This window comes from Festucalex cinctus, chromosome 21 (assembly GCF_051991245.1).
Source record: "Festucalex cinctus isolate MCC-2025b chromosome 21, RoL_Fcin_1.0, whole genome shotgun sequence".
NCBI classification, from domain to species: domain Eukaryota; kingdom Metazoa; phylum Chordata; class Actinopteri; order Syngnathiformes; family Syngnathidae; genus Festucalex; species Festucalex cinctus.
Window position 1 is genome coordinate 5,120,612 of NC_135431.1, and position 25,185 is coordinate 5,145,796.

Consider the following 25,185-nt stretch of genomic DNA (forward strand, 5'->3'; position numbering starts at 1 on the left):
GAATATTAAAGTCACAAGGTAGACCTTGCTTATCAAATATATTAATGACCTTCAGTTGTTTTAAAATGTAAGACATTTTTCATGCATTGTAACAGGACAGAACAAAATACAATATGAGAGATTTTCAGAAAAATAATGAACTCACTCCCACACTTGATATTTTACATTGCAATTTCCACTTATTTAGGCCTCATTGTGCCCTCATATGATCGTAATGCTACAAGGTTGGAGCTCTCGTTGCTCTGTTATATTGCATGATTATGAGATGCTAACCATGATTTTCATCTGCTTCCCTAGAATTTGTAAGCAATAGAGGTAAAATCCCAGAGGAGGCTATTGTTGATGAGGAGGCCATTTTATGTCTCCTGGAGAACAGTCAGAGCTTCCTACAGCCCCCTCAGACGCCCAACCACTCACCTTTATTAGGTAAATAAAGAAGAAAATGATTATCTCAAAGTAGCATTGTTGATCAATTTTTACATTAATATTCTGCTATACTAAGATGCATTTTTGCAGGGGTGTCAAAATTAGTGCATCCATTTAAAGTTCCAATAATGCGGTTAATTTTTTTTATTTTTTATTTTTTTACACGCGGTTAATGACTGCCTCTTATTTTGAAAGCACATCTATATGAAAAGAGTTCCTTGAACATAATGTAATTGTCTTTTTGTTATCTATGCAGACAGCAGCCAAGACCGTGCCATGCTCGATTTGCTGGCGGGCTTGGCAGATGACATCAGGACTCCTGGTCTGCACAGTTCACAGTCCCAGTCCCTTCCAGGTAGCAAGAGCTGTCACTACAACAGTGACGATGAGGAGGCAAGGCCGGAGTTAGACAAGGAAGAGACACAGCTCAGCATGACAATGTCGCAGCGGTGGGACAACGAGCCCCTGGAAAGCTCGTCCCTACCAAGGTCTGATTTTGCAATGGCACTATTGCTTGTTTCAGTGGTCTGGAGTAGAGAGAGACGTTTCACTGCTTGTCTGTACAGCTTATTCTGTAGCCCTGTTATGTGCAGGTCTGGTGTCAAGGAGGTGCAGGACAGCTTCAGTGACGAGCATCAGGAATCGTCTGACGACGACATGGAGTGGAGTGCAAATAATTCCTTATTTGCGAACTTGTCGATCCCTCAGCTTGATGGGGCAGCGGATGAGAGCAGCGGTAAGACATTTGAAGTGTTTGCTTTGCTTTGGGGTTTACTGTATAAAGCCTTGTTTCCACCGCCAGTATCTACTCTATTCTACTCTGTATTTAGCACCATCTCCACCCACAAATCCACCCGGCTCTACTCGCTTTTTCTGGTACCTCCTCCTGTGCGTTTCTTTAAAAAAAAAAAAAAAAAAAAAAAAAAAAAGTAGCCCAATTCCAAAACGTGACATAATTATTTTGGAGGCCAATGATTGGTTCGAGACATGTCGTCATCAGTGTGCAGTTGCGCAAACCACCAGCCTGGGAAAACAGCTGCCATTAATGACGGAGAGAGGACAACAATGGCTTTAGCATGACGTCGCTGGCGAGGTGAGGAGGGGCTCCCGGTTGGTGGCCGTGGCAGTGGAGATGCACTGCTTTTTGGTGTGGAGCAGAGCAGAGTAGAGTTGGGTAGATTCCGTCTGTGGAAACAAGGTTTTAAGATACTGAACCCCACTCGTTCCTGGTGTTAGGTTGTCAGTGTGTGAAATAGCTGTTCCTTTCCTGCCTGTTCCACTAATCATTGGGAACTTTTTTCAAATTGACATTCTTTGTTGTTGTTGTTGTTTGTTTTTATTCGTAGACTCATCCTTAACAGACAGTGGCTCCAGATCCCAGTCTTCCCTTATTGTCACAGAGAAGATTATAATGAAAAGAACTCATTTCCCAGGAGAGACAATCCACCCTGAACCCCCATCCTCAGCTAAGACCTTTCTGGATTGTCAACACCCGGAGCACAGACAAGTTCATGTGTTGGACAAGGAGCAACCACTCGACAAACACTTTCAATCAAAGAGCAGTCAGGACAGCAGTAGTGAATGTTCAACAGGCTTAAAATTGAATAAAAAAATTCCTTACATCCCACCAGTCAAACACCCTATTCCTTGCAAAACGATTAGTCAACCAGAAGTATCTGCCATCTGTGTAGACAAAGAGGACATTGATCCACTGTACAGCTATGACAAGAAAGCATCTTTAGCTTTGGATAGGGCCGATCTTGAAAGTTTCCAATTTAGCAATAATAAGGTCACCAAAGGAAGAAAGGGCATGAAGAATGTAGAAACAAATTGTCTGTCCATTCTTCAGAACCACAGGGCCGTCTCCCTCTGCTACTCGGAGCTGAGAAACTGCTCAACCAAGAATGACCTTGATCTAAGCCAGTTGGATAGACATAGCCCCCTCCTGAGGAGTATTTCCTCAGCACCTCCAACTCTCGAAAATGAGGCCTTTCTTAAACCTCTGGAGGGGGAGATGGGTAAAGATGGTGAAGAAGGAGATGTTGGTGAGCTCAAAATCAGGTATGAGGACTATCAGGAAAATAAAACAGAGAAGACTATTGTCGCCCAACAGGAAGCACACTACAAATTCTTCCCAAGTGTAATTCTCTCTAACTGCTTAAACAGGAAAAAAACTTTAAGCAAAAAGCTGCCAGATTCATGCAGCAAACTAGAACTAGCCCAAAATCGCAGGTCGAGGCTAAAAACAAATAAGAAAAGATTGCCAGGGCCGAGGAACAAATTAAACATAGATGAAAGCTGTTCCTCTGACAGCCAGGTTAGCATTGGTTGTACCTCTGTCACTCCTGATCATCCAGGGATTGGGGACACGGAAATGCTAGTATGTGAGGATAATTTAGTGAAGCCGGAGTCAATTTTAGCTGAGCCAATCATGAGGGAAGAGTCAATCAAGAAAGATGAGCTAGAAATTGGAGCGAGATCTGATAGTAAACTACCCGAATTACTTCCAGTATGCACTGCCATTGCTCCTAGTTTCTCAGAGGAAGCTAAAGATACATCAGAAGACAGCTTAAATCTCCTGCAAGATTTAGCAACAAAAGTAACTTGTACAAAAGCCTCATCCCTGCCTGGTAGTAAATACACGCTGAGGACCAAACGCAAAACACTTTACGATAGTGATGGCGAATACTCGGGAGCCACACGGTCTAAAAACACAACAACTGTAAAAGAACGTCTCAAAGGCTCCAGTGGGCAGGAGCTAAAATGGCAGAAACGACGTAAGAAGGAACCCCCGGTCATCATCAAGTACATTATCATCAACAGGTTTAAAGGAGAAAAAAACATGTTGGTGAAAATGTGCAAAGTCAATGCAGAGGAGCAGAGGGTAACACTGACAAAAGACAAGTTGAATCAATACAATAAATTAGCGCCCCTAAAGGATTTCTGGCCAAAAGTGCCTGAGTCAACTGCAGTTGAGTTTCCTGTCACTGAGTCTAAGGCAAAAAAACAAAATAAGCGGAAGTCTAAACTCAGCTCCTCAAATAAGAAAACACCTGACAGCATCTCCAAACTTCAAGCTGGACGACGCGAAAGGGTAAAAAGAACTAAAGGCTGTGAAAGGCAGAAAACTTTACCCTCTTTACCCCCTCCTCGACCATGTTACTGTGAGCTGGCAGATGACAATAGCAGTGACTACACGGACGTTATGTTTGAATTAGGCTATCTCTCTGATACAGCTCAGAGAACAACAGAGTCAACACCCCCTCGCTGTTGGTCTCCTACAGACCCTGTCATGAATGAGAGTACTTCAACGCAACTAATAAACACGCTCAATGATCCATGTCTTAGCTTTGCACAACAAATGCCACAGTCCTCAACCAAAGGAGTTCAAAACAGGCGTAAAACTAACAGGACTCAGAAGTCATCACTTGCTAAAAGGAAAGACATGAACAGTTCTGCATTCAAGCCGCCAGAGGAAGAGTTAAAAAAACGGAAATCTTTACAAAGCAGTAAAGCTCCTCCAAGACAGAGAAAGAAAGCAGTGGGGACAGCTGAGAGAATAAACGCCTCGAAAAACATGACCGTACCTAGTCGATCATACAAAAATAAAGGTGTGGCCCTTAAAAATCATGATACAAATAAAGACATCGCGCAGGTAGTCATTCCAGGGGATTATTCACCTCGGTCCGAAAAGCTGGTAAATCAAGACCAAAATATATGTAGACCAACAGTCCAGTCTGTAAAACCAAAGTTGGAAGACGGTGAGCTTTCGATCATGGAGGCCAACCAAAACGTGTCGCTACATGTTCATATGAAGCAGCAAGCTTGTCAGACCACTGTTGTGAAGGTAGAGCCTTGCGTGGAGCAGTTCAAAATTTCAACGCCGTCTGTGTCTCAGACGCCTTCCCGAGAAAAACCAAAAGACACACCATTAGCAAAAACCTCCGTTAAGCATAGACCCGTTCCCAGTCTCTCTCAGACGCCATGCAGCTTGCCTGTCCTCAAGAAACTTTACCAAAAAAGTCAACGTGGTCAAACGCAAGTATGTGACACTGTCAACCATTCAACCGCTGTAGCTCAGTCTGAAGCATTGCTTGATCCTGCAACCAAACAAGCCAAATCCAGAAAAACCTCAACCACTCCAAGAAAACCCCGGGCTCCCAAATCTACCAACCCCAAAGATGCAAAACGTAGGATTAGAAAAAGCAAGCCAAATAACAGCCAGCCCAACGTCTCAGATGAGTGCATGCTCTTTCCATCTGACCCAGATGTGGACAGTTGCAACTTAATAGAAGACAGCTTATCCCCAGAGCTCCCACATAACTATTCCTTTGATATAAATGCCATTGACCAGACACAGTTCTCTAGCCCTTATAGCGGCACTCAGTTTGTCCTGACTGATCAAATTTTACCAGTTAAGTTCTTGAGTGATGCAAGTCAGGAAACTCTCTCTGCTCATACGTTGGCCTTTGAGAAGAAACTGGAGAGACTGTCAGGTTATGGGGAGGAACTGAAACAGGACGCAGCGTCGGACTGGCACAAGGTGAAGCCTGCCAGCCCTGACCTGTTTGACAGACCTGAGCAAGGGTCTACATCAAACCACCTCACATTCATTGACTCTGACAAATTCCAGAACAGAGATGGTGACTTATCTTCCGCCAATGCCCATACCCTCAGCCCTTTTCAAGACTTTCACTGTGAAGGAAAAGAGCTCCTCTTTTCAGCCTGTGAGCCCATCCTACCGTTGCCTTTGAGCTCTGCTTGCTTTGTCAGCCACGAGGGCTCTCCAACAGGCGAGCTCCCGGAAGGCATGGACGGCTTGACGCCCACCACACCGAGTAGCTCTCCTTGCTCAGTCAGCTCACTCTCTCAGGTGAGGGCAAGCCAGGTGCAGCGTGGAGGAGCCCACATTCTGAAGCCCCTCATGTGCCCTCCAAGCAGGGAAGAGATACTCGGCACTCTGCTGGACCTGGAGATATCAGAGGCCGCCTTCCAGGAGCCCTTCTGCAGCGACCCCTCTGATGCTCCAGGAAAACCAATGTGAGAATACCAAAACATTTGATGTTGTCTTTCAACATAAGAAACACTACAAGGATCATGATGTTATACTGAATTTTATTAAATCTTATAATCTGTTAAGTATTTGTAAAATTTGAACTACCTACAGAATTAGTTATAGCCTCTTATTAGCCTTTAATCAGTTTGAACTTTCCAGATTCATTCGAGGCATGGGCATGTGCTTACATTACCTTAAATGACAATAGGGAAAATACATTAATATCCCTTAAAGGGATAGTGTGAGAATTTTTTGATTTTTTTCAATGTTCATTCATCTTAAAATAATAACCTACATTTTTTTTTAAACATAATCGTTGGTCTAGTTATTGTTAATTATATTAGGTCGTGCCACACCTTGGAAGAGGGTGACATTTTTTCACGGCCCTCTTTCTGCTATGGATACCCAAAGGAGAAGAACTTGCCGAACGTAGTAATTGGTGGTGAGCTTGCGAAGTGTGGCTCCTTTAAGTTCTTGTAGTAATAAGGCATGTGCTTCAAACTTCGGTCATTGCATTCTATTTGTTCACCACTAGGTAGCAAAAAAATAATAATAATCTGCACGCTGTCCCTTTAATTTTCAATTAATAAAATTCACCACTCCCAAAAATTAGTAATTGGTGCGTTTGTTGTTCACATGAATAATTTACAGAGTGCATTTTCCTTTATATAGGAATTATGATAAAAACATATTTTAACCTGCAGCTGTTGGTTAGTTCGTTAAATATGTGCTATAATCACCACAACTTTGAAATATGAACATGTTGTCAAATTAGTAATTACTTAATGGTAATGATCTTGCTGGCATATGGTCTTCAACTTATTGTGCTTGTCTTCTTCCCACCCTTAGGGAAGTTGGCGGTCGTAAACTAGCCGTGGGAACCAGACTAGTCAAGGAGTTAAAGGAATTCAGTGGAGAACTGTCTTTAGAGGGGCTGCATTTCTGGAAGACTGCTTTCTCGGCCATGACACATTATGCCCCCACCCCTACACCATCCGTGCCAGCCCAGGGAGCACAAACGAGTAAAGATCAGGTTTTGGCTGACCCGTGCTCGACCAGTGACAAGCAGGTAGTCCTCCTGCCCTGCAAGATGGCACCAAGCCGGGAACGCGTGCAGCTCTGGTTGGAAGCCAGGAAGCAGTATGAGGCTTTACAAAAGGGGATAAGACACGCAGACCTGCTAAAGAAGGAGAGTGCAGATGCGCACAACGAGCGCAACCAGAACACCGCGGAGTCAGCTGCTCCCAGCTGTTCCACTTCTAATGTCAACTTGTGTGAGAAATTTAGCCTAAGAACACCAAGGAGAAAGAAGCGTAACCTGTCGCTAAGATTGTCTCCCAGGAAGAATCCAGGCGATCAGTGCGACTCCTCAGAAGTGAGTCCGATATCCGATGAAGGTTCCATGCAGCTTGAAGTGGATGATGAAAGAACAGTCAGCTCTCCAGAGTCCCCAGGACTGCCCTCGTGGCAGCAGCCCAGTAGTGTCTCAGCCATTGATGGGTTCAACCAAAAAAGGCAGAGCGAAAACTCTCCTGAGGCGCTGTCACCTGGACTCTCTTTGCAAAGAGCGGACGGAAATTGTAGCTCCAGTATCATGAACGAAGAGAACATCAATCATGACCACCTTCAGCGCACACCCTTTTTAAAGAGGCATCTGAGAAGCATTGAACATCTGGAACCTGTGTGCAGCACCCCTATATCTGAAGGTAAGAAGCCGTTTTGAGTACAATTTCCCTTCTTCTTTTCAAGCTGTTCCTTTTCATTGCTGCTCCCTTGGCCTTCCTACTGCAGAAGACGCCACTGCAATGAGAATCCAACAGAGGAGGGCAATCCAAGCAGAGCCCCTGAGAAGAGTGTTACTCAACACACAGATGAAGGTTAGACCGTACATTGGCTTTTAATGCGTGTAATGGAAGGACACAATGAGATTTACAGTGTACAGTGGACCCCCGCTCTTAGTGACAGAGACATACTGCGAATAGTGTAAATCCACATATAATTGACGCACATTGAAATGCGTTGGGTAGGAGTTGGGTATAAAAAAAAAATCAGAAAAAAAGCTATTTGCAGATAATTTTAAAAATAAAATCCAAATCTGTGGGTGTCCTCCACTGTATATCAACAGACAGAAGGTTTTCCACCTCACTGTTCCTCTACAATGTTATTGTTTTCACTGTTACTTGTATTTGTCTTACACAGAACCATTTTGCTGCTTTGAATGCTCCAAAGAGAGAGAATTCTCAGATAGAAGGTCCCAGCATTGCCAACTCATACGGCTTCCGAGTCAGCATGCAAAACTTGCAGGATGCCAAAGCTCTGCACGAGGTGAGAAGTGCCTTCCTGTCACCCACACGTCGCATTTTCAACATAATGCCGTTTATTATTATTATTATGAAGGCAGTGGTGCCCGGTCATTCAGCCATCTATTCCATGGGCTGAGCCAACCGAGCACATCTCTCAAGACCAATAGTAAGCCCATTGCGACAAAACACTGGCATTAGTTTTGAGTTAATGAGAAAAATAAATTGTTCGGACAAACAATAGCCGCCTTCAGGTCTCTATTTTCATGTCCTTGCATCATAAAAGTTAAAATTGTAATAGTAGTGCATGAAAATAAGCAATTATTAGAAGAAGTACATCTTTAGCAAATGATTGATATAAAATGGACATAACAACAACAACAACAAAAATACACCATAATGTGACCCTTCAGCATGAAAGTGAACAAAAGACCCACGTTTTATGAATGTATTATTCATGCACTAAAGCATTTCACACTGATGAGGGCGAAACTCGTGCGCACAGCCTAGCTCGAGTGACAACGAGTCGGGGTGCATAAAAGTTGTGAAATGTCTTCAATGTAATAACGTATTGTAAATAATCTCATGTTTCGATCACTCCTCGATGTCATCAGTTTCATGAGATGGCATCTACGAAAGATGACGCGTCACATATGAACCTTCTGCCTGATTTGTGGAATATCGCCACAAATTTTCATTTTACGCTCTTTTTAAGTGGGATGAAATTAAAATCAAGTATGAGCGATGAAATATGAAACTTGAAGATGAAAATTGATCGCAATGGTCCACCCAAAGAATCTCCCCGCCCCAAATGCATATTTGGATTGGCTTGCAAGTACTGTGCAGTTTGTATTTCGTTGAGGGGGGAAAAAACAAAACAAAAAAACTGTTGAACCATCAAAACATTTTCCTTTTCTTTGTTTGACCAAATGCATTTGTTATACATCATGCACAATAGTTATTAATAAACTTGTCACAGGCCACACCAAATGGCAAATAATCTTTTACTCGACACAAAATGATTAAATCAAATTCATTCCTGCAATACTATGACCTAATTTAAAGCTAATTTTCTCCTTTCTCCGTGCCAGGTCCAGCACCTCACACTAATGGGTATGGAGCTTCATGCGCGAACCCGACGTGACCTCGAAGCTGACCCTGAGTTTGACGCCATATGTGCCTTATTCTACTGCCTGACTTCTGACGCTCCCTTGCCGAATGTCGACAGCTGCCAGTTGACCGGTGCCATTGTGGTGCATAAAGACCACAACACTTGTGACCAAGGTGACAAGATAGTACAATTCAAATCGTTAGTTTGTTGTAAAAACTTGTTTGGTCACAATAAGGGTGACAAATGTGTTTTAACAAACTTAGCAGGCCACAGAGGAAGAGCGCCCCTGCTGGTCAGGTCGGGCGTCTCTGGGCTGCAGGTGAAGTACGCCACAAATGAGAATATGCTGTTTGAAGAACTCATCGTCATCATGAGAAGGTTGGTGACAAAATATTTACACCGTTGTCATTTTGAAATATTCATGTGATGTTAAAACTCTTAAGAGGTGAAGTTGTATTTCTGCGTTTCTGTAGGTTTGACCCGGATATCCTGTTTGGGTATGAGGTGCAGATGCACTCATGGGGCTACCTTCTCCAACGAGCTGCAGTTGTCGGAGTAGACCTCTGTCAACAGCTATCACGTGTGCCAGGTAAGAATTGACTTTAGTTAGCACTGATGTTAAAAAAACGCATGACAAAAGATGTGCAGATAACAATTTAATTCAGATTTTTTTTTCTTTCTGATATTCAGGATTAATTCCATTTTCCACTTATTGTATAATCATTTGTTTTTGAAAACAGCTTTTTTGTTTTGTGACTTGGTTAAAATGGTCTCACTATAAGGGATCCCCAGTGTCATCTTTTGATTTGGTGTTTCCATGACTTTCTGAATACACTTCCTCGAGAGAGAAAAATTAATATTAGGGGTGTCAGGCGATTAAAATTTTTGAATAGTATAATTAATCGATGACTTGAGTAGTTAGCTCATGATTAATCGCAAATTTTAAATCTGTTGTAAATATACAATAATTTTTTTTCGCCAGGTTTTCATACCCTTAACATTAAATTTGGGGAAAAAAGTTAAACTAATAGAAATATGGCTTCATCTTTTAGTCAGTGACAGGAGTAATTTCATTTTAATTGATAAAATAGCAACCTGTAAACAATTATTGTGATATGATTTGTGTTAGTCAATTTTCTGCCACTAGACGGCATAATTGCATTTGTAATATCAATCACTTGCACTCTGTGTACATGGTGTTCATTACAATTTATTTTTCTTCTTTTTCCCCAAATCAAGGCTCTATATTAGTATGCCACTGTGTTTTAGGGTGTGTCTAATAATCCACATGCAAGCTATAGCACGTGATAGAGTGTCATAGTTGACCAGCCGAATGGTAACCCTCCTGTAATTGGATGTCTGTCTGGCTCCGTCCGTCCTCAGGTGACTCGAGAGACAACCGCTTTGCTGCAGAAAGAGATGAGTATGGAGCGGACACAATGACTGAGATCAACATCGTTGGGCGCATTATCCTCAACCTGTGGAGGGTGATGAAAACGGAGGTTGGTGTCCCGACATGACCTCCCCGCCTCTTTCTTCCCAGCTCTCTTCATCTCCAACAAAGTTGTACTTTAATACCAACAGTTTTCAAAACTCAGCATTCTGCCTGATGTTTTGATCTGGTTCATATTTTTTTTCCCGTGGCCTCTTGCCCTCCCCAGGTGACGCTGAACAGCTACAGTTACGAGAATGTGGCCTTTCATGTGCTCCACCAGCGCTTCCCCTTGTACAGCCCCCGCACGTTGTCTGACTGGTTTGATCACAACACTGACCTCTACAGGTTTGTTTTCAGTCCTGCATGCACTGCAGATTATTTGTCGTTTTTATACTCTTAAGCAAGATTGTGCTACATCATACTGAGAGATATTAAGATTGTGTTGGCAGGGCCTATCATGAAATTTGTTATATCTAGTGGCATTTTTTAAATAATAAGCAGTATTCCTTTGGAAGCAGCGGGAGCGATAACCATGTGCTGCTGCATATTTGTGCTAGATGGAAGATGGTGGACCATTATGTGAGCCGGGTGCAAGGCACCATGCAGCTTCTACAGCAGCACGACATCATCGGCAGAACCAGCGAGCTGGCCAGACTGTTTGGGATCCAGTTCTTCCACGTTCTCACTCGAGGGTCACAGGTACCAACGCTGAACTTTCGTTTCATTCCGTCAGTGCATTTTTCACCACTTATCCATTGCATCCTGTATAACAGTGAGAAATCTGATGAGCATAATATTTGAAATGAAATTTTCCCGCTACTTAATCTTGATTCTAAATTCTGGATTGTCTGGTTTTCAAAGTGCATCTAACAGGAATGAAATTGAAGCAAAACACATTCAGAAAGACCAATTTGATGAAAGAAAATGACACAGATCAACACGTTGTCCTCCTCTTCTCCATATGCAGTACCGTGTTGAGTCCATGATGCTGCGCGTGGCCAAGCCGCTCAATTATATCCCGGTAACGCCCAGCATCCAGCAGCGAGCGCAGCAGCGGGCGCCTCAGTGTCTCCCCCTAGTGATGGAGCCCGAGTCGCGCTTTTACAGCAACTCCGTGGTGGTCCTGGACTTCCAGTCGCTCTATCCCTCCATCGTCATCGCATACAATTACTGCTACTCCACTTGCCTCGGCCATGTGGATGACTTGGGAACGTAAGAAGTAGACAGGCTCAAAATGAACAAAATTCTTTAAATCTCCTGTCCTCATGACGTCTCATGCAGACAAAGAGTTGATTTTGCTGTCGTCTTTTAAAATTAAGAAATACAGATGTTAGGAAACAATTGTGTTACTTTTGGAAGGTTAAGAGGATGTGTTTGTCTATTTCAGGACAGATGAGTTTAAGTTTGGCTGCACCTCTCTCAGGGTTTCCCCAGAGCTCCTCTACCAGCTCCGAAATGATATCACTGTGGCACCCAATGGCATCGCCTTCGTCAAGGTACAATACTTAAAATAGAAATATTTCAGTGTGACTTACTTTTTTTTTTTTTCCCCTCTCCCGGCTTTCTGCATGCCCCCTGTCTCCCTCTGTATTTTTACATACTAAGTGTTATTAGAGATTGGAGGCTGTTTATATGTATTTCTGTTACAAAAGCACAATATTGTGCTTTTTTTTTCTTTTTCTTCCAAATATTTAAATATTCACCTCCAGTTTTCACATAGATTGACCAATTGAAACCAACTTCAATGTATTCTTGTTCAGTATTTTTTCAAATTATTTCATGTGCTTCAATGTTTCTTATTCACCCTTTCAGCCTTCGCATGCAATTTCTCCAGAAATTGTGAATTTGATAATATCACAGCCCCTTCCCCTATTGTCGACATTGTTTTTATTACGTACAAATCAAACGACCTCTTCTAATCTGTGTTGTGTGCGTGTGTGCAGTCGTCAGTGCGGAAAGGCGTCCTTCCCAGCATGCTCGAGGAAATCCTCAAGACGCGCATTATGGTCAAGCAGTCAATGAAAGCCTACAAGCAGGAAAAGGCGCTGATGAAACTGCTGGATGCTCGTCAGCTCGGACTCAAGCTCATCGCCAACGTCACCTTCGGCTACGCCGCCGCCAACTACTCTGGACGCATGCCCAACGTGGAGGCGAGGATGAGGACGTCTCACGTTTGGTGCTCAATTTCCGTTGCAACACTAAAACACACTATTTTTATTTTTTTCATGCATGTTCAGGTGGGCGACAGTATAGTCCACAAAGCCCGAGAAACCTTGGAGAGAGCCATCAAGATGGTCAATGACACGAAAAAGTGGGGAGCGCGTGTTGTCTATGGAGACACTGACAGGTACCAGACTCGGCTGATTCTTCTTCCATCTTTCCCCGAAAGTACGCTGATATTTTGATGAGCGGTTTTGACGTTAATGACGAGATGCTTCCTGTTGTGCAGCATGTTCGTTTTGTTGAAAGGCGCCACCAAAGAGCAGGCCTTTAAGATCGGCGATGAGATCGCGGAGGCGGTGACTGCGAGCAACCCGAAGCCAGTCAAGCTCAAATTTGAGAAGGCACGCAACACAATCGAGTCATCACTTCCCCCGTGGAGGTGCTAATAACGGAGTTGTGTGCCTCAGGTGTACCTGCCCTGCGTGCTCCAGACAAAGAAGCGCTACGTGGGCTACATGTACGAGAGCCTTGACCAAAAGGAGCCGGTGTTCGACGCCAAAGGCATTGAAACGGTGCGGCGGGATGGCTGCCCTGCTGTTTCCAAGGTAACAGGCAAAGCAGTCGTACACGCCCTTTTTCCTTCCTTCCCGTCCCCCCCCCCTCACTGGTTGTCTGCTTCACACCAATCACATCTTTGCTTGCTCTGCTCGCGCCTTCCTCTTGTTCATTCCCATTTGATGCGTCAGTCATGAACAATCCAGCTTTTTTTTTTTTTTTTTTTTTTTTTTTTTGTGTGTGTGTGTGTTTTATCAACTATAATGCCCTTTTTGCTGTCTTATATATTCTTTATTACATATTTTAAGAACTACGGCAGTTTTTTGTGTGCATCATTTTATTTTTTGTAACTTTAAAATTCATGAAAAATAACTAGGTTGGCAACCAGTCCAAATTAATCGCGATTAATTTGGTAATTATTGAAATCACGATAAGGACAATCTTTTTTTTTTTTTTTTTTTTTTTTTTTTTTTTTTTTTTTTTTTTTTTTTGGCACAAAACTAAAAAATGTTTAAACGTAAAAAATATTAAGACAAATACATTTTGTCGAAACACTATAATTATGTATGTTTCTTTTGGACCAAACAAGATTTTTTATTAAATTATTTTACAATTAAACAACATAATAATCATTTATTTTTGTTTAAGATTATGCCAATTTTGTAATTATGGAGTGGAATAATTGAAATTGTAATTGAATTTCGATTAATTGCACAGCAATATTGTGATATCGTGATATTAAAATTGCCACAATATCGTCGTCGTCATGTTCATGATATTTAAAAGCTACACATCTGCAGCAAAAGTCAGGTTGATTTCCATTTGTGCAGTTATAGCCCCCTCTGGTGGCTATATTTTTAGTGCAATTTAATTTTCATTAGGGATGTTTTGGCCTTCTATGTTTAAAATACACTAATTGTCAGACGAAGGGGATTGTAAAATGCTTTGAAGGGATTGTAAAATGCTTTGAAGTGAGTCAATATGTGGAGGAACTTGCATTAGCGATTTAGTGCCTCAATATGAAGAGTTATTAGAGAGAGTTTATTTGTATATGTTTTTTGTTTTTTTTTAAGGAGGAGCTCTTTTTTTTTTTTTTTTTTTTTTTTTTTTTTTTTTTTTTTTTTAAGTATCGCCAACCTCCCCACAATAGCGTGACAATTATCGCATTGTGAGCTTCATATCGTGATTTCGCATCGTGATATTTGGATATTGTTACATCCCTAGTATTTGTGCTCTTGTTGCGAACGAGAAAAATAAAACATTGCCATTAATTTCATGTATTTTGAAGATAAAATGACCAAGAAAAAAAGTGTTGCTATGATTTACCTAGTTGTCAACGTTTACACAACATACTTAAATAATAAACTCAAAATAAAGTCTCCAATTGAACCATCTCCGTTCAGATTCTGGAGCGTTCCATCAAGCTGCTGTTTGAGACGCGCGACATCAGCCAGGTCAAGCAGTTCGTCCAGCGTCAGTGCGTGAAGGTTCTGGACGGCCGCGCCAGCATGCAGGACCTGACCTTCGCCAAGGAGTACAGAGGCGGCGCCTCGTACCGGCCTGGGGCCTGCGTCCCCGCACTGGAGCTCACCAGGTACGCATTAAGAGAGCACAGAAGGACCGAATCCTCCTGCTGCTTCGTTGTCTGGCTGCACGTGTGCAGTAGCCACGTCTGTTGCCTAGCAACGCAGCTTGTAATTACCCGTTGAGGTTACTTGAGGCAAGGCTGCAGCGCCTGATTCGAGTTGCAAGCGTATTACCGTTACAGCAGATACGATGTTGCCGACTGTCGGATTTGTGTGACGCGTTGCGCCCGCAGACGCATGATGGCGTACGACCGGCGGCTGGAGCCTCGCGTGGGCGAGCGCGTGCCCTACGTGATCGTGTACGGGACGCCCGGCGTGCCCCTCATCCAGCTGGTGCGCCGGCCGCTGGAAGTGCTGCAGGACCCCGCCCTCCGCCTCAACGCCGCCTATTACATCACCAAGCAGATCCTGCCGCCGCTGGGCCGCATGTTCCAGCTGATTGGCGTCGACGTGCTCAGCTGGTACCAGGAGCTTCCCAGGGTGAGGCGCTTTGGGAGGAAAAGGAGATTCGCGTTTCCTGTTAATTGAGTGGGGGGGCGGGGACAAAAGAGAGGGAGTGTAGTGCACAAAGTGCTGCTTTGTGTCAACTAGCCAGTGTGCTGTTCTCTTGAATGAGCACACACGCCCCCTGCTGGTGGAACTTCAATTAAATATGACCACAAACTCACGACAGTATCTCCCGAAATGGGTGAAAATCTGAGATTATAGAAACACTTTCAAATTGTAGGATAATCTTAATATATGTATAAAATCATTTTTAGGTTTACCACGACCACACACTGAAAAAAATGCATGTAAACCTAATAACACACAGTTTTTAAAGTATTCCACCTGTTGGCCTGTCAAGAATGTTCACTTTGAAGAAAACGGAAAAAAATAAATTAATTAATTCACATTGACAAATGATTGATTTAAAAAAAAATGTCCAAAAAAAAAAAAGAGGCAGAAAATGACCATAAAATGTCTTGGGAAATGGCAAAAAAAAAAAAAAAAAAAAAAAAAAGTGATTAAAAAGGTCATAGACAAAAACGTTCAAAAAGTAATTATATAATGTCCAAAAAACAAAAGAAGAAATACAAAAAAATTGCCAGAAAATGTCCCAAAAATTGCCAACATGTGTGAAAATTGATAGCAAAAACGCAAAAAAAATTGTTTTTTGAATAACCATTAAAAATGTCCAAACCATGAAGAGGCACAAAATGACCAAATGTCCATAAAATTGACAAAATGTCAGAAATTGACAGAAACTCGGAAAAAAATGAAGTATGAAAAGTAACATTGTTTCCATCATAACAATTTTTAAATGTTTTGCGGCTCCCGACAGATTATTTTGTATTTCTTTGGCCTAAAAATTTGCGGACCCTGGCATAGGTGTTTAGTAATAGTACTGCTAACTAGTATAGTAATAAGGCTGGCTGAAATACGCGGCTTTGTAAAAGTGTTTTTTTGTCCAGATCCAGAAGGCCTCGTGCTCGTCGGCTTTCGGCGGGGAGGACGTGGCGAGGAAGGGCACCATTTCGCAATATTTCAGCACGCTCCACTGCCCCGTGTGCGACCAGCTCACCCAGCTGGGCGTGTGCTCGCGGTGCCGCGCGTCGCCCCAGCGCGTGGCCGTCACCCTCCAGCAGGACGTCAGGCAGCGGGAGCGGGAACAGGAGCAGCTGCTCAAGGTCCATCTCGTTTCGTGGCGTCGCGCGCGGCAGCAAAAAAAAGCCAAACGTGAACAGTTTTTTGTTTTTGTTTTTTTGGTCCCGCAGATCTGCAAGAACTGCAGCGGCTGCGCGGAGCGGCAGGTGCCGTGCGTGTCGCTGGACTGTCCCGTCCTCTACAAACTGAGCGGAGTGAGCAGGCAGCTGTCCAGGGCGCCGTACCTCCGACAGCTGCTCGACGCCTTGTGATGGCCGACCTTTGACGTCGCAACCCATTTTGGTGCTAATGGCCGCCTCGCCCGCCCTCATCTCAGTGTTCCACTTCTCAACGTTTGAACGGTGCTTTCATCTAAACCCTGTTGGGTTGTCATTGTCTCGTTCAGAGATGGCAAATCCAGGTCCAGAAAGTTAAAAACACAGCTACAGTTTGGCTTTAGCCCCTTGTGCTAGCTAGCTAGCTAGCTCAGGTTTCTGAGCACTGGGGAGCTAGCGAGGGAGCTCGCTAGCTAGCAGCATAGTGACAGGACTACAAAATTCGGAGTTTAAGGATTATGCTAGAAATTACATTAACTACACAACATATTACAGAGGTGGCAAATCCAGGTCCATGTGCTAGCTAGCTAGCACAAGAGGCTAAAGTCAAAACTGGCAGGGTTTTTACTTTCTGGACCTGGATTTCCCACCTCTGGTCTCGTTAACTACTAATGGTATTTGTTATACAAGTATTGTCTGCTTTGAGCCTCCCTCATAGGGCGTGTGTAACGTCTTCGGGCTTATTTGTTGATTACGGCTGAGATGCCAAAACGTTCAAAGAAAACGAGACATTGAGTCTTGTGCGCGCTGTCGCAGCTTCACATCATTAGCATTAATTGGACTTCAATTTAATGTACCTTGTATAAAAATCATTGGTAAGTTCTTACTGTATCAGCATAAAACCAATTAAGTCCCCAGTCTGAATGCGGTTTTGATACATTCTATTGAGGGATGGCTTTTTGATTGTATTCATGGCTTCATGCTCATCTAGTGTGAAGTTGGATCTTTTTTTTTTTTTTTTACTTGGGACTGTTGCAATACTGTGTTTTGATAATTTTATGTGCATTCCTGTTTTGCAGTATGTTTCGAAGTGTGCTGCCATCGAAACATGTCAAGAATTGAATCCTTGGTTTGTAAAAATGTAAAAACAAAATGGAACTTTTTTTTTTTTTCCTTTTAATGGATATTGCTGTGGGTTGGAGTTGATATAATAAAAAGTCGACATATTCAAATGTTTTCGAACAAAATTGGATCACAGTGATAGTACACTTATAACACGCACGTAAGAACGTTTCACCAAAGGCTCATGAAACAATCACGTTTTGACAGATATCAGCACTTCATTGTGGCTTGCGGAGATGATGAACATCGATCTGCTCAACTGTCCTCGTGCAAGGCACTGAATTTCCATCAGGTAATCTTGTCTTCAATAGCTTACAAACACTGCCTGGCCAAAACAAAAAAAAAACGATCAATTTGCAGTTCTTTGTTATATTGTTACGGATTGGATTTATTCTAAAAAGCCGTCAAATTATGAAACCTTTTTTATAAACCCCTCATAGAAGCTATGTGACACAATACAGTGTAGATTTCCCGTAACTTCATGCACCTCTGTTTTGTGGCGGCCATGTTGGAGGGCAAATTATGTTTTTAATAATTTACTAATATTTTCCATTGCTGTATTGCACAATATTGTGACTTTTTTTTTTTTTTTTATCGCCAACCTCCCCACAATATTGTGATAATTATCGCGACCTTCATATCGTGATAATATCGTATTGTGATGTTAGAATATCGTTACATCCCACCTATAGACTGTATCAAATGTTGGATATCGGTCAATTGTTGTTATGGTGTTAATGTTTTCTTTTGACCTTACGTACTTTTTATCTTCCAGTCAAGGATGGTTTGAGTTCTTATACTGGCACGCCTCCATCCGTTTTTTTATTCTTTTTATCCTGATAAGCAGAACAGCAGTAGCTTAACGGGGAGGCTCTTCATACTATTACCCTGAAATCACTCTGCCAGCCAATTTGAATTTCAGGTTTTTCAATTTCTACGTGCAACCAACATGACATGGCGTTGCTAAGTGCAGTGTGAAAAGGCTTTTAGGATAAGTGGTGGACTTGTAAATAATTTAGATTTAAGTGGGTCCCCATCCTGATCAGTCTTGTCAGTCATTTGCATGTGTTTAATTGTTTTTATTATATCGTTAGACTCAACTCATTCGATGCCACTCACGGCTTTAGAAGTCAAAAATCCATTTTAACTGGGCTGCCGGCGAATAAAGTAAGGCAATTTACAGGCAAAATTTGTGGCCAGGCAGTGAATTAACTTCTTGTACACGTCAACATCTCAGTCATCAGGCTGTGGACAAATCATGGCTCAAATTAGGTGTTGAGAAATCTGAAAATGAGGTTTCAGTCTCTTTTCACTCTGTCAGGGAAGAGCAGCAGTTTGCGTTTGGGTGAGTCTCCGACCAGGGAGACGGTGTCGGACGATGAGGAAGCCTTCGCGGGCTCGGTCAGACCGCCGTCAGCCTTGGAGGGGGAACCCTCCTTACTGGGTGAACTGGTGACACTCGCCGTGTCGTCCATTTCAATGACTTCAAAGTCCGCATCGTTCCACTGATCGGCCTCGTCCTCCTCCTCCTCCTCCTCGTCAATGGCTCCCGAATCCAGCAGCGCCTGCCGGTACTCGCTGTCGTCGGCGTCGGGTCGGCCCCTCCGGTGGCGTTTCCTGACGGGGCCGGCGGATACCGACGCCAGCTTGTACATGACGGGGAAAAGGATGGCGGTGAAGGTCGCCGTGATGAGCGCCAGGTACATGAGCAGGGGGTGCCCGTGAATCCTCCCCAGCAGGAAGCCGACGAGGGCGGGCAAAACCATCTCGCCCAGGGCGGCGCCCACCACGAACGCGGCCGCCGAGCGGCCCGTCACGGTGGTGTACTGCTCCAGCCAGGAAATTCCGCTGGGGAAGGTGGAGGACATGGACGCCCCGTATAAACCGGTGCAAATCCACAGCATGGTTTTGTCCTTGCTGAAGAGGCAGAGAAAGAGCGCCGACAGCGTCGTGCCCACCAGGCTGAGCAGTATCATGGTGCCCGGGTACATGCAGGAAGCGCAGAAGATGGCCAGCCCCCGACAGGCGGCAAACGCCGCCCAGAATAAAGAATTCAGCCCGGCCGCTTGCGACGGATTCATTTGCGCGTAATCCTTGGCGAAGGTGAAGATGAAGGAACCGTACGCCACCTCGGCTCCGACGTAGGCGAAGAAAAAGAAGAAGAGCAGGACGACGAGCGCAGTGTGGTGTCTGGCCACCAGGGGCTTCGCCGCCGACGCCCGGCCTCGCTCGCGGGACGTGTCGCCGCGGACGGAGAGGAGGAAGAACGGGAAAGAGGTGAGGAGGACGAACAGGCCGATCACGATGTAGGCCCACATGGATTTCAGGCTGCCGCCGGGGATGAAGCGGACCGCGGCGTGGTCGTCGTTGGCGATGGGCCACGCCGCGACGGTGGACGTGGTGTTGAAGACGCTTCCGGCGCTCTGGCTGCTGGTGTGCCCAAACAGCAGCTTGGCTATGATGGGCGACACGAAGGCGCCGGCGGCAAAACTGAAGTGGAGGGCCTGCATGTGAGGGCCGGCCTGCTCGCCCCACGTGTTGAGGATCAGGACGTTGCCACCTGCCGCACGAGAAAACTCAGTCAATGTGGAAGACTGGACGAAAGAAATGTCAAAAAGGTAATTGAAAAAACATGCCATATAGTTGATGAATGCAGCAATATCGATGTTATTGCGATATTTAACATGCCATTTTTATTATCTAATGAAACAATTACATTTTTCATGCAACAAAATAAGCAAACTCAATGTAATCTTAGTTCATTAATTGTAATTACCTCTCGATAATTAACTACTGGATGGCGGCGCACATTTTAGTTAGCGGCTGACTGGTCAAATTCAGATAAAAGCATAAAATTACGTATGAAATCTAGACTAAGTGCAATTTCTGGAGAAATTGCGTGGGAATGCTGAAAGCTGAATGCTAAGATTTGAATGCTTATGAAGTAAATTGAGAGATAAATTATGAAATTATAACCTGTGCCACCAAGCAGTATCAGACACCTAGTTATGATGATGATAAGTTATATATCTGGAAGTGGGCGTGGAAAGTGATACTTAGAAAAAGCTCAATGTCTGTCCCATTGAAAAAGAATGGGGGAAAAGTTGATATTAAATGTTAAATTGTGCAAATACTGTAAGTAATGTTGAATCATACGATAATACCCCGGGAGGCGTGAATTTTTCAAGCTAGTTGAAATTTGAACAGTGTAAATCGGAAGTGTTATGTGGGAGTTGTTACGTGGCAAAAAAAAAATGTGGAGAATAAAAAATCACAATAACATATGTTATTGTGATTATAAACATCAAATGGGCACAGGCGTATAGAAGCTGTTGTCATACCCGTGTCCAGAATCCCCATCGAGATGCCGATGCTGGACATGAAGCCGGTGAGGAGCAGAGCGTGTTTGCAGAAAGGGATGGCGCACATCCCACACGAAGTCATCAGCATCGAAAAACCTGACGGGCAAGCAAGGTTATGCGCGAAAGAACGAAAAAAAATGCAGTTGAGGAAAACGGCGACCCATCGGAGACGACTCGATGAGATGTGAGCGGGCCTTACCGAGCAGCAGGTTGGGGTTCATGCAGTCAAAAAGGACGCCTCCCAAAAGCGAGCCGCCGATGTAGCCCGCGGATCGGCCGACGAAGATGTAGGAGATGTTGCTGATGTCCTTCTTCACGTTTAAAGCCAGGTCCTCAAACGTGGGTCCGATAACCGAGATCCCCATCCCCTTAAAAGCAACAAGCGTCTTGGTCATGATGGTTGAGGGTAAAATCCAGTCTTGCTATTCCCCCCAATTAATCAAAATTCAATTATTACTCACCACAATTACAACATTTGCATAATCATGAACAAAAATAAAAGATTCGTATTGTCATGCAAGGGTAATGTTTGGGTCTTGTCTCAATTCTGGGGTCACGCCTGGGTTAAGTTTGAGTAGAGTTCACGACCCGTTCCGTGTCTGTTCTGGTAGTGATGTAATAGCATCCAGTTTCAACTAGTTTTAGGCTCTATGATGTATGTCAAGGACCTTTTATGCTATATGATGTTTGTTGATGTCAGGAACTATCTGTAATTACGGAGTCAACAGCGAATCAGAGAATTCCATGTCAGTACTAGTACTCATATGTGTAGCCACAACCAATGAGATTGATTGACTGTCTATTTAAGGGTTTGAGAATTGTGTGGGTTTTGTCGGATTATTGCTCAACTGTTCCTGTGTACCGCTCTCTTAGTTTCTGCCCTCTCAATGTGAATAAACAGATAAAATCTTATTTGCGTCTGCGTTTGGGATCCAACCTCTCAGCACACAACACATATTAATTTTGAGTTGTTTAAATGTATATATTTTTATTTTAAAATAACTCATTTAGCTTTTGCCAGCCTCAAGTTATTTCATTGATCCTTGTGGATCTGCTTTTCTTCCCAATAAGGGTACCAACATTTTTCGTGTATTTCAAAGCTGATGTATTTCTTATTTCATTTGTTTTCACTTGGCTATCTTTCATTTTTGAAACCGACTTTTTCAGTGTTTGACTTTCCTCACTATTTGTTTGTCTTTTGCAAGCAAGAAGATCAAGTTTTTCCAGTATACCGAGTTAAATGCTACTGCTAATGCTTTTCATGTTCAATTAACTCATTCACTCCCAGGAAATTTTTGCTGTTTTACTGGATTTTGACTGATTTTGCAAGGCCCATAGAATATTGTGTCCTATTGTTATAAAAACGTGGAATCTACCAAAAGAAAGATTAGAGCCTCTTCTTTCATCAGGAAAAAAAAGTATATTTCTATCTGTTTCCATTTTGCATCAATTATATGGCTAAGTTTCATCATTACAAAAATTTGTTTAAAATAGTGGGGAAAATCTCTTATACTCTGATGCCATCTGCTGGCCGTTTTTGTAATAACTACCATTGCTTTAAGCATTCTCTTCAGTTCAGAGGCTGCATCAAAGCCAAAACGTATAAATGTCTTTGGGAACATGGTTTGGTAATATCTAAATAAAAAAAAAAGGAAAAAAACGTATTTATACGTTTTGGGGAGTAAATGAGTTAACGAGGCCTAAGAGTTTACATTGAGTATAGTGGTACCTTAAGATAGCCTACAAGTTTCATTCATTAAGTGAGCACGCTTGTAACTTACAAATAATCGTTTCGGGCTGAAATGAACGGAAATGCTATGATTCAATTCCAGTCGTCAGCCTTGTTTTTCGAATGCCGTACTGTTTATATGCGTGTATATATTAGGGGCGTAACAAATAAAAAAAAGTTTTTTTGAAATATGAAAAACAACAATTTGATTCAAAAGATGCACGTGCATTGAATCATCCCATTTTAAAATATATCGACATATGTATTGGAGGGATATCTCTTTATGGATATTTACAGAACTGACACATGAATTCAAATGTATTTGGCTGCTTTGTTGTCCGCACAACAACAAGCAATGATGTGACGAATTTCCGGTGCGATTAATGTCCGCCAGTTGCCCCCATGGCCAACATTTCCGTCGAAGGGGGTCTGTGGGCAGCCCTCTGTATGACTCTGATATCCCTCATCCTTTATTTGCCCAACAAAAAAAACAAAACAAAAAATTCTCTCCCATTCATTTTGATAGTCATTCAAACGTCTTCTTCTTACCAGGCCGAGGAAGGATGCGCAGAGAGTGAGGCTGACCATCCAGCGGCCGCACGACGTGTATCCGCCCCCTCCGACCACTTTCACCCGGTCGCCGCATCCCGCTTTCGTCTTCCTCTTGGCCGCCTTGAGCGCGCTCTTCAGACCGCCTCGCTCCGCCTCCTTCCTCTTGTCAAACAAGGTGTCCTCTTCCTGCTCGTCGTCCATGCTAGCGAAGCGAACGTGTTTCTTTTTCACCGCCGCTGCTGCGGCTGCGGCGGCGGCGGCGGCGGCGGGCGAAGACGCAGCTGACATGAGCGTTACGGTGCTGTTGCCACTTGGACGGTGGTGAATATTAGGCAAAGGCCATTCAAGCCGAGCTGGTCGCCTTCGCTTTTCACTCCACAGGTAAACCTCCCTCCGTCGACCAGGCGAAGGCTCCCGGCTCGTCCGTCATCATGTAAACCAGCGGGGCGGGTCAGAGGTGACAGAAAAAGAGCACTTGCGCCGCCTTGCGTCGAGTACTTTTGTAGTAGTTCATTCAAGTATTTAAAGGACACTTAGCGCCCTCTAGTGTATGGAAGAACGCGACAACGGCTCGTTCACACCAACTTTCATTTTTGTTGTTAGCTATATGACACAAGAGATGGCACAAACTGCTCCACGTTTTTAAAACAAATAAATACATTTGAAAATGCAGTCTGAAAAATCATAGCCACGTTCGGTTTGTAATAAACCAATCCGGTTTTAAATCAGTCAGGAATTCTGCGAGTTATGAATGTAACACCGGGAACAAATTGTGTCTGTGTGTACAGTGTTCCCTCGTTTTCCACTGGGGTTATAGAATAACCTGTAACCTTTTGCCACAAATCGTGCTTTGTACTTGTCTCTACCATTTTCATCTCTCTTAATAGAGTATACCCATTTTGTTTTGTTTTTTGAACGACCATGTATAGTCAGCCGTTTTTTTTTGTTTTGTTTTTAAACGACCATGTATAGTAAGGCGTTTTTTATTTGATAAAAAAAAAAAACGACCATGTATAGAAAGGCGTTTTTTTATTTTGTTAAAAAAATGACCATGTATAATAAGGCGTTTTTTATTTGATAAAAAAAAAACGACCATGTATAGTAAGGCGTTTTTATTTTGTTAAAAAAACGACCATGTATAGTAAGGCGTTTTTTTTCCCCTAAAAAAACGACCATGTATAGTAAGGCGTTTTTATTTTGTTAAAAAAACGACCATGTTATAGTAAGGCGTTTTTTTTCCCCTAAAAAAACGACCATGTATAGTAAGGCGTTTTTATTTTGTTAAAAAAAAAACGACCATGTTATAGTAAGGCATTTTTTCCCCCCTAAAAAAACGACCATGTATAGTAAGGCGTTTTTATTTTGTTAAAAAAACGACCATGTTATAGTAAGGCGTTTTTTTTCCCCTAAAAAAACGACCATGTATAGTAAGGCGTTTTTATTTTGTTAAAAAAAAAACGACCATGTTATAGTAAGGCGTTTTTTTTCCCCTAAAAAAACGACCATGTATAGTAAGGCGTTTTTATTTTGTTAAAAAAACGACCATGTTATAGTAAGGCGTTTTTTTTCCCCTAAAAAAACGACCATGTATAGTAAGGCGTTTTTATTTTGTTAAAAAAAAACCGACCATGTTATAGTAAGGCATTTTTTCCCCCCTAAAAAAACGACCATGTTATAGTAAGGCATTTTTTCCCCCCTAAAAAAACGACCATGTTATAGTAAGGCATTTTTTCCCCCCTAAAAAAACGACCATGTTATAGTAAGGCGTTTTTTTTCCCCTAAAAAAACGACCATGTATAGGAAGGCGTTTTTTTGTTAAAAAAACAACCATGTATAGTAAGGCGTTTTTATTTTGTTAAAAAAACGACCATGTATAGTAAGGCGTTTTTATTTTGTTAAAAAAACGACCATGTATATAGTAAGGCGTTTTTATTTTGTTAAAAAAACGACCATGTATAGTAAGGCGTTTTTATTTTGTTAAAAAAAAAACGACCATGTTATAGTAAGGCATTTTTTCCCCCCTAAAAAAACGACCATGTTATAGTAAGGCATTTTTTCCCCCCTAAAAAAACGACCATGTTATAGTAAGGCATTTTTTCCCCCCTA

The 25,185-nt window shown here is 42.8% G+C and overlaps 2 protein-coding genes across 5 annotated transcripts in view; one reads left to right on the forward strand and one right to left on the reverse strand.

The window, feature by feature from the left end:
• rev3l (REV3 like, DNA directed polymerase zeta catalytic subunit) overlaps positions 1–21,710 on the forward strand; it is a 33,081-nt gene extending 11,371 nt beyond the window's left edge. Inside the window, exons 10-34 of one of the 3 annotated variants that reach the window (XM_077510027.1) lie at positions 298–426; positions 683–914; positions 1,020–1,162; positions 1,773–5,466; positions 6,332–7,188; positions 7,274–7,359; positions 7,682–7,807; positions 8,874–9,066; positions 9,157–9,271; positions 9,367–9,482; positions 10,277–10,395; positions 10,555–10,673; positions 10,886–11,027; positions 11,296–11,540; positions 11,716–11,824; positions 12,272–12,478; positions 12,566–12,675; positions 12,778–12,892; positions 12,959–13,096; positions 14,450–14,640; positions 14,866–15,112; positions 16,087–16,302; positions 16,390–17,728; positions 18,758–20,054; positions 20,755–21,710. In XM_077510027.1, coding sequence (XP_077366153.1) covers positions 298–426; positions 683–914; positions 1,020–1,162; positions 1,773–5,466; positions 6,332–7,188; positions 7,274–7,359; positions 7,682–7,807; positions 8,874–9,066; positions 9,157–9,271; positions 9,367–9,482; positions 10,277–10,395; positions 10,555–10,673; positions 10,886–11,027; positions 11,296–11,540; positions 11,716–11,824; positions 12,272–12,478; positions 12,566–12,675; positions 12,778–12,892; positions 12,959–13,096; positions 14,450–14,640; positions 14,866–15,112; positions 16,087–16,302; positions 16,390–16,530 — 7,790 coding nt within the window. In that variant the 3' untranslated portion in view covers positions 16,531–17,728; positions 18,758–20,054; positions 20,755–21,710. The remainder of the gene's footprint in view (positions 1–297; positions 427–682; positions 915–1,019; positions 1,163–1,772; positions 5,467–6,331; positions 7,189–7,273; positions 7,360–7,681; positions 7,808–8,873; positions 9,067–9,156; positions 9,272–9,366; positions 9,483–10,276; positions 10,396–10,554; positions 10,674–10,885; positions 11,028–11,295; positions 11,541–11,715; positions 11,825–12,271; positions 12,479–12,565; positions 12,676–12,777; positions 12,893–12,958; positions 13,097–14,449; positions 14,641–14,865; positions 15,113–16,086; positions 16,303–16,389; positions 17,729–18,757; positions 20,055–20,754) is intronic. The other 2 variants (XM_077510026.1, XM_077510028.1) reach the window with 2 other exon arrangements.
• Positions 18,501–23,562, reverse strand: slc60a2b (solute carrier family 60 member 2b). 2 transcript variants are annotated; one of them, XM_077510029.1, is made up of 4 exons: positions 23,077–23,562; positions 20,998–21,166; positions 20,778–20,894; positions 18,501–19,996 (listed from the first exon to the last, which is right to left on the reverse strand). In XM_077510029.1, exons 1-4 carry the CDS (start codon positions 23,365–23,367, stop codon positions 18,735–18,737), a joined length of 1,839 nt encoding a protein of 612 aa, XP_077366155.1. In that variant the 5' UTR covers positions 23,368–23,562; the 3' UTR covers positions 18,501–18,734. The 2 variants fall into 2 exon arrangements, with proteins under 2 accessions (XP_077366155.1, XP_077366156.1); XM_077510030.1 differs by lacking the exon at positions 23,077–23,562 and adding an exon at positions 21,260–21,569.
• Between the last annotated feature and the right edge of the window lie 1,623 nt (positions 23,563–25,185).

What these genes read in the sequence shown, in the direction of transcription:
- slc60a2b (XM_077510029.1), bottom strand. Translation starts at nt 23,367, where the DNA reads ATGTCAGCTGCGTCTTCGCCCGCCGCCGCCGCCGCCGCCGCAGCCGCA. An exon ending in GCGCATCCTTCCTCGGCCTG is followed by an intron (nt 21,167 to 23,076) that starts GTAAGAAGAAGA and finishes GTTGCTTTTAAG; the next exon opens with GGGATGGGGATCTCGGTTAT. An exon ending in GATGGGGATTCTGGACACGG is followed by an intron (nt 19,997 to 20,777) that starts GTATGACAACAG and finishes CTCGTGCGGCAG; the next exon opens with GTGGCAACGTCCTGATCCTC.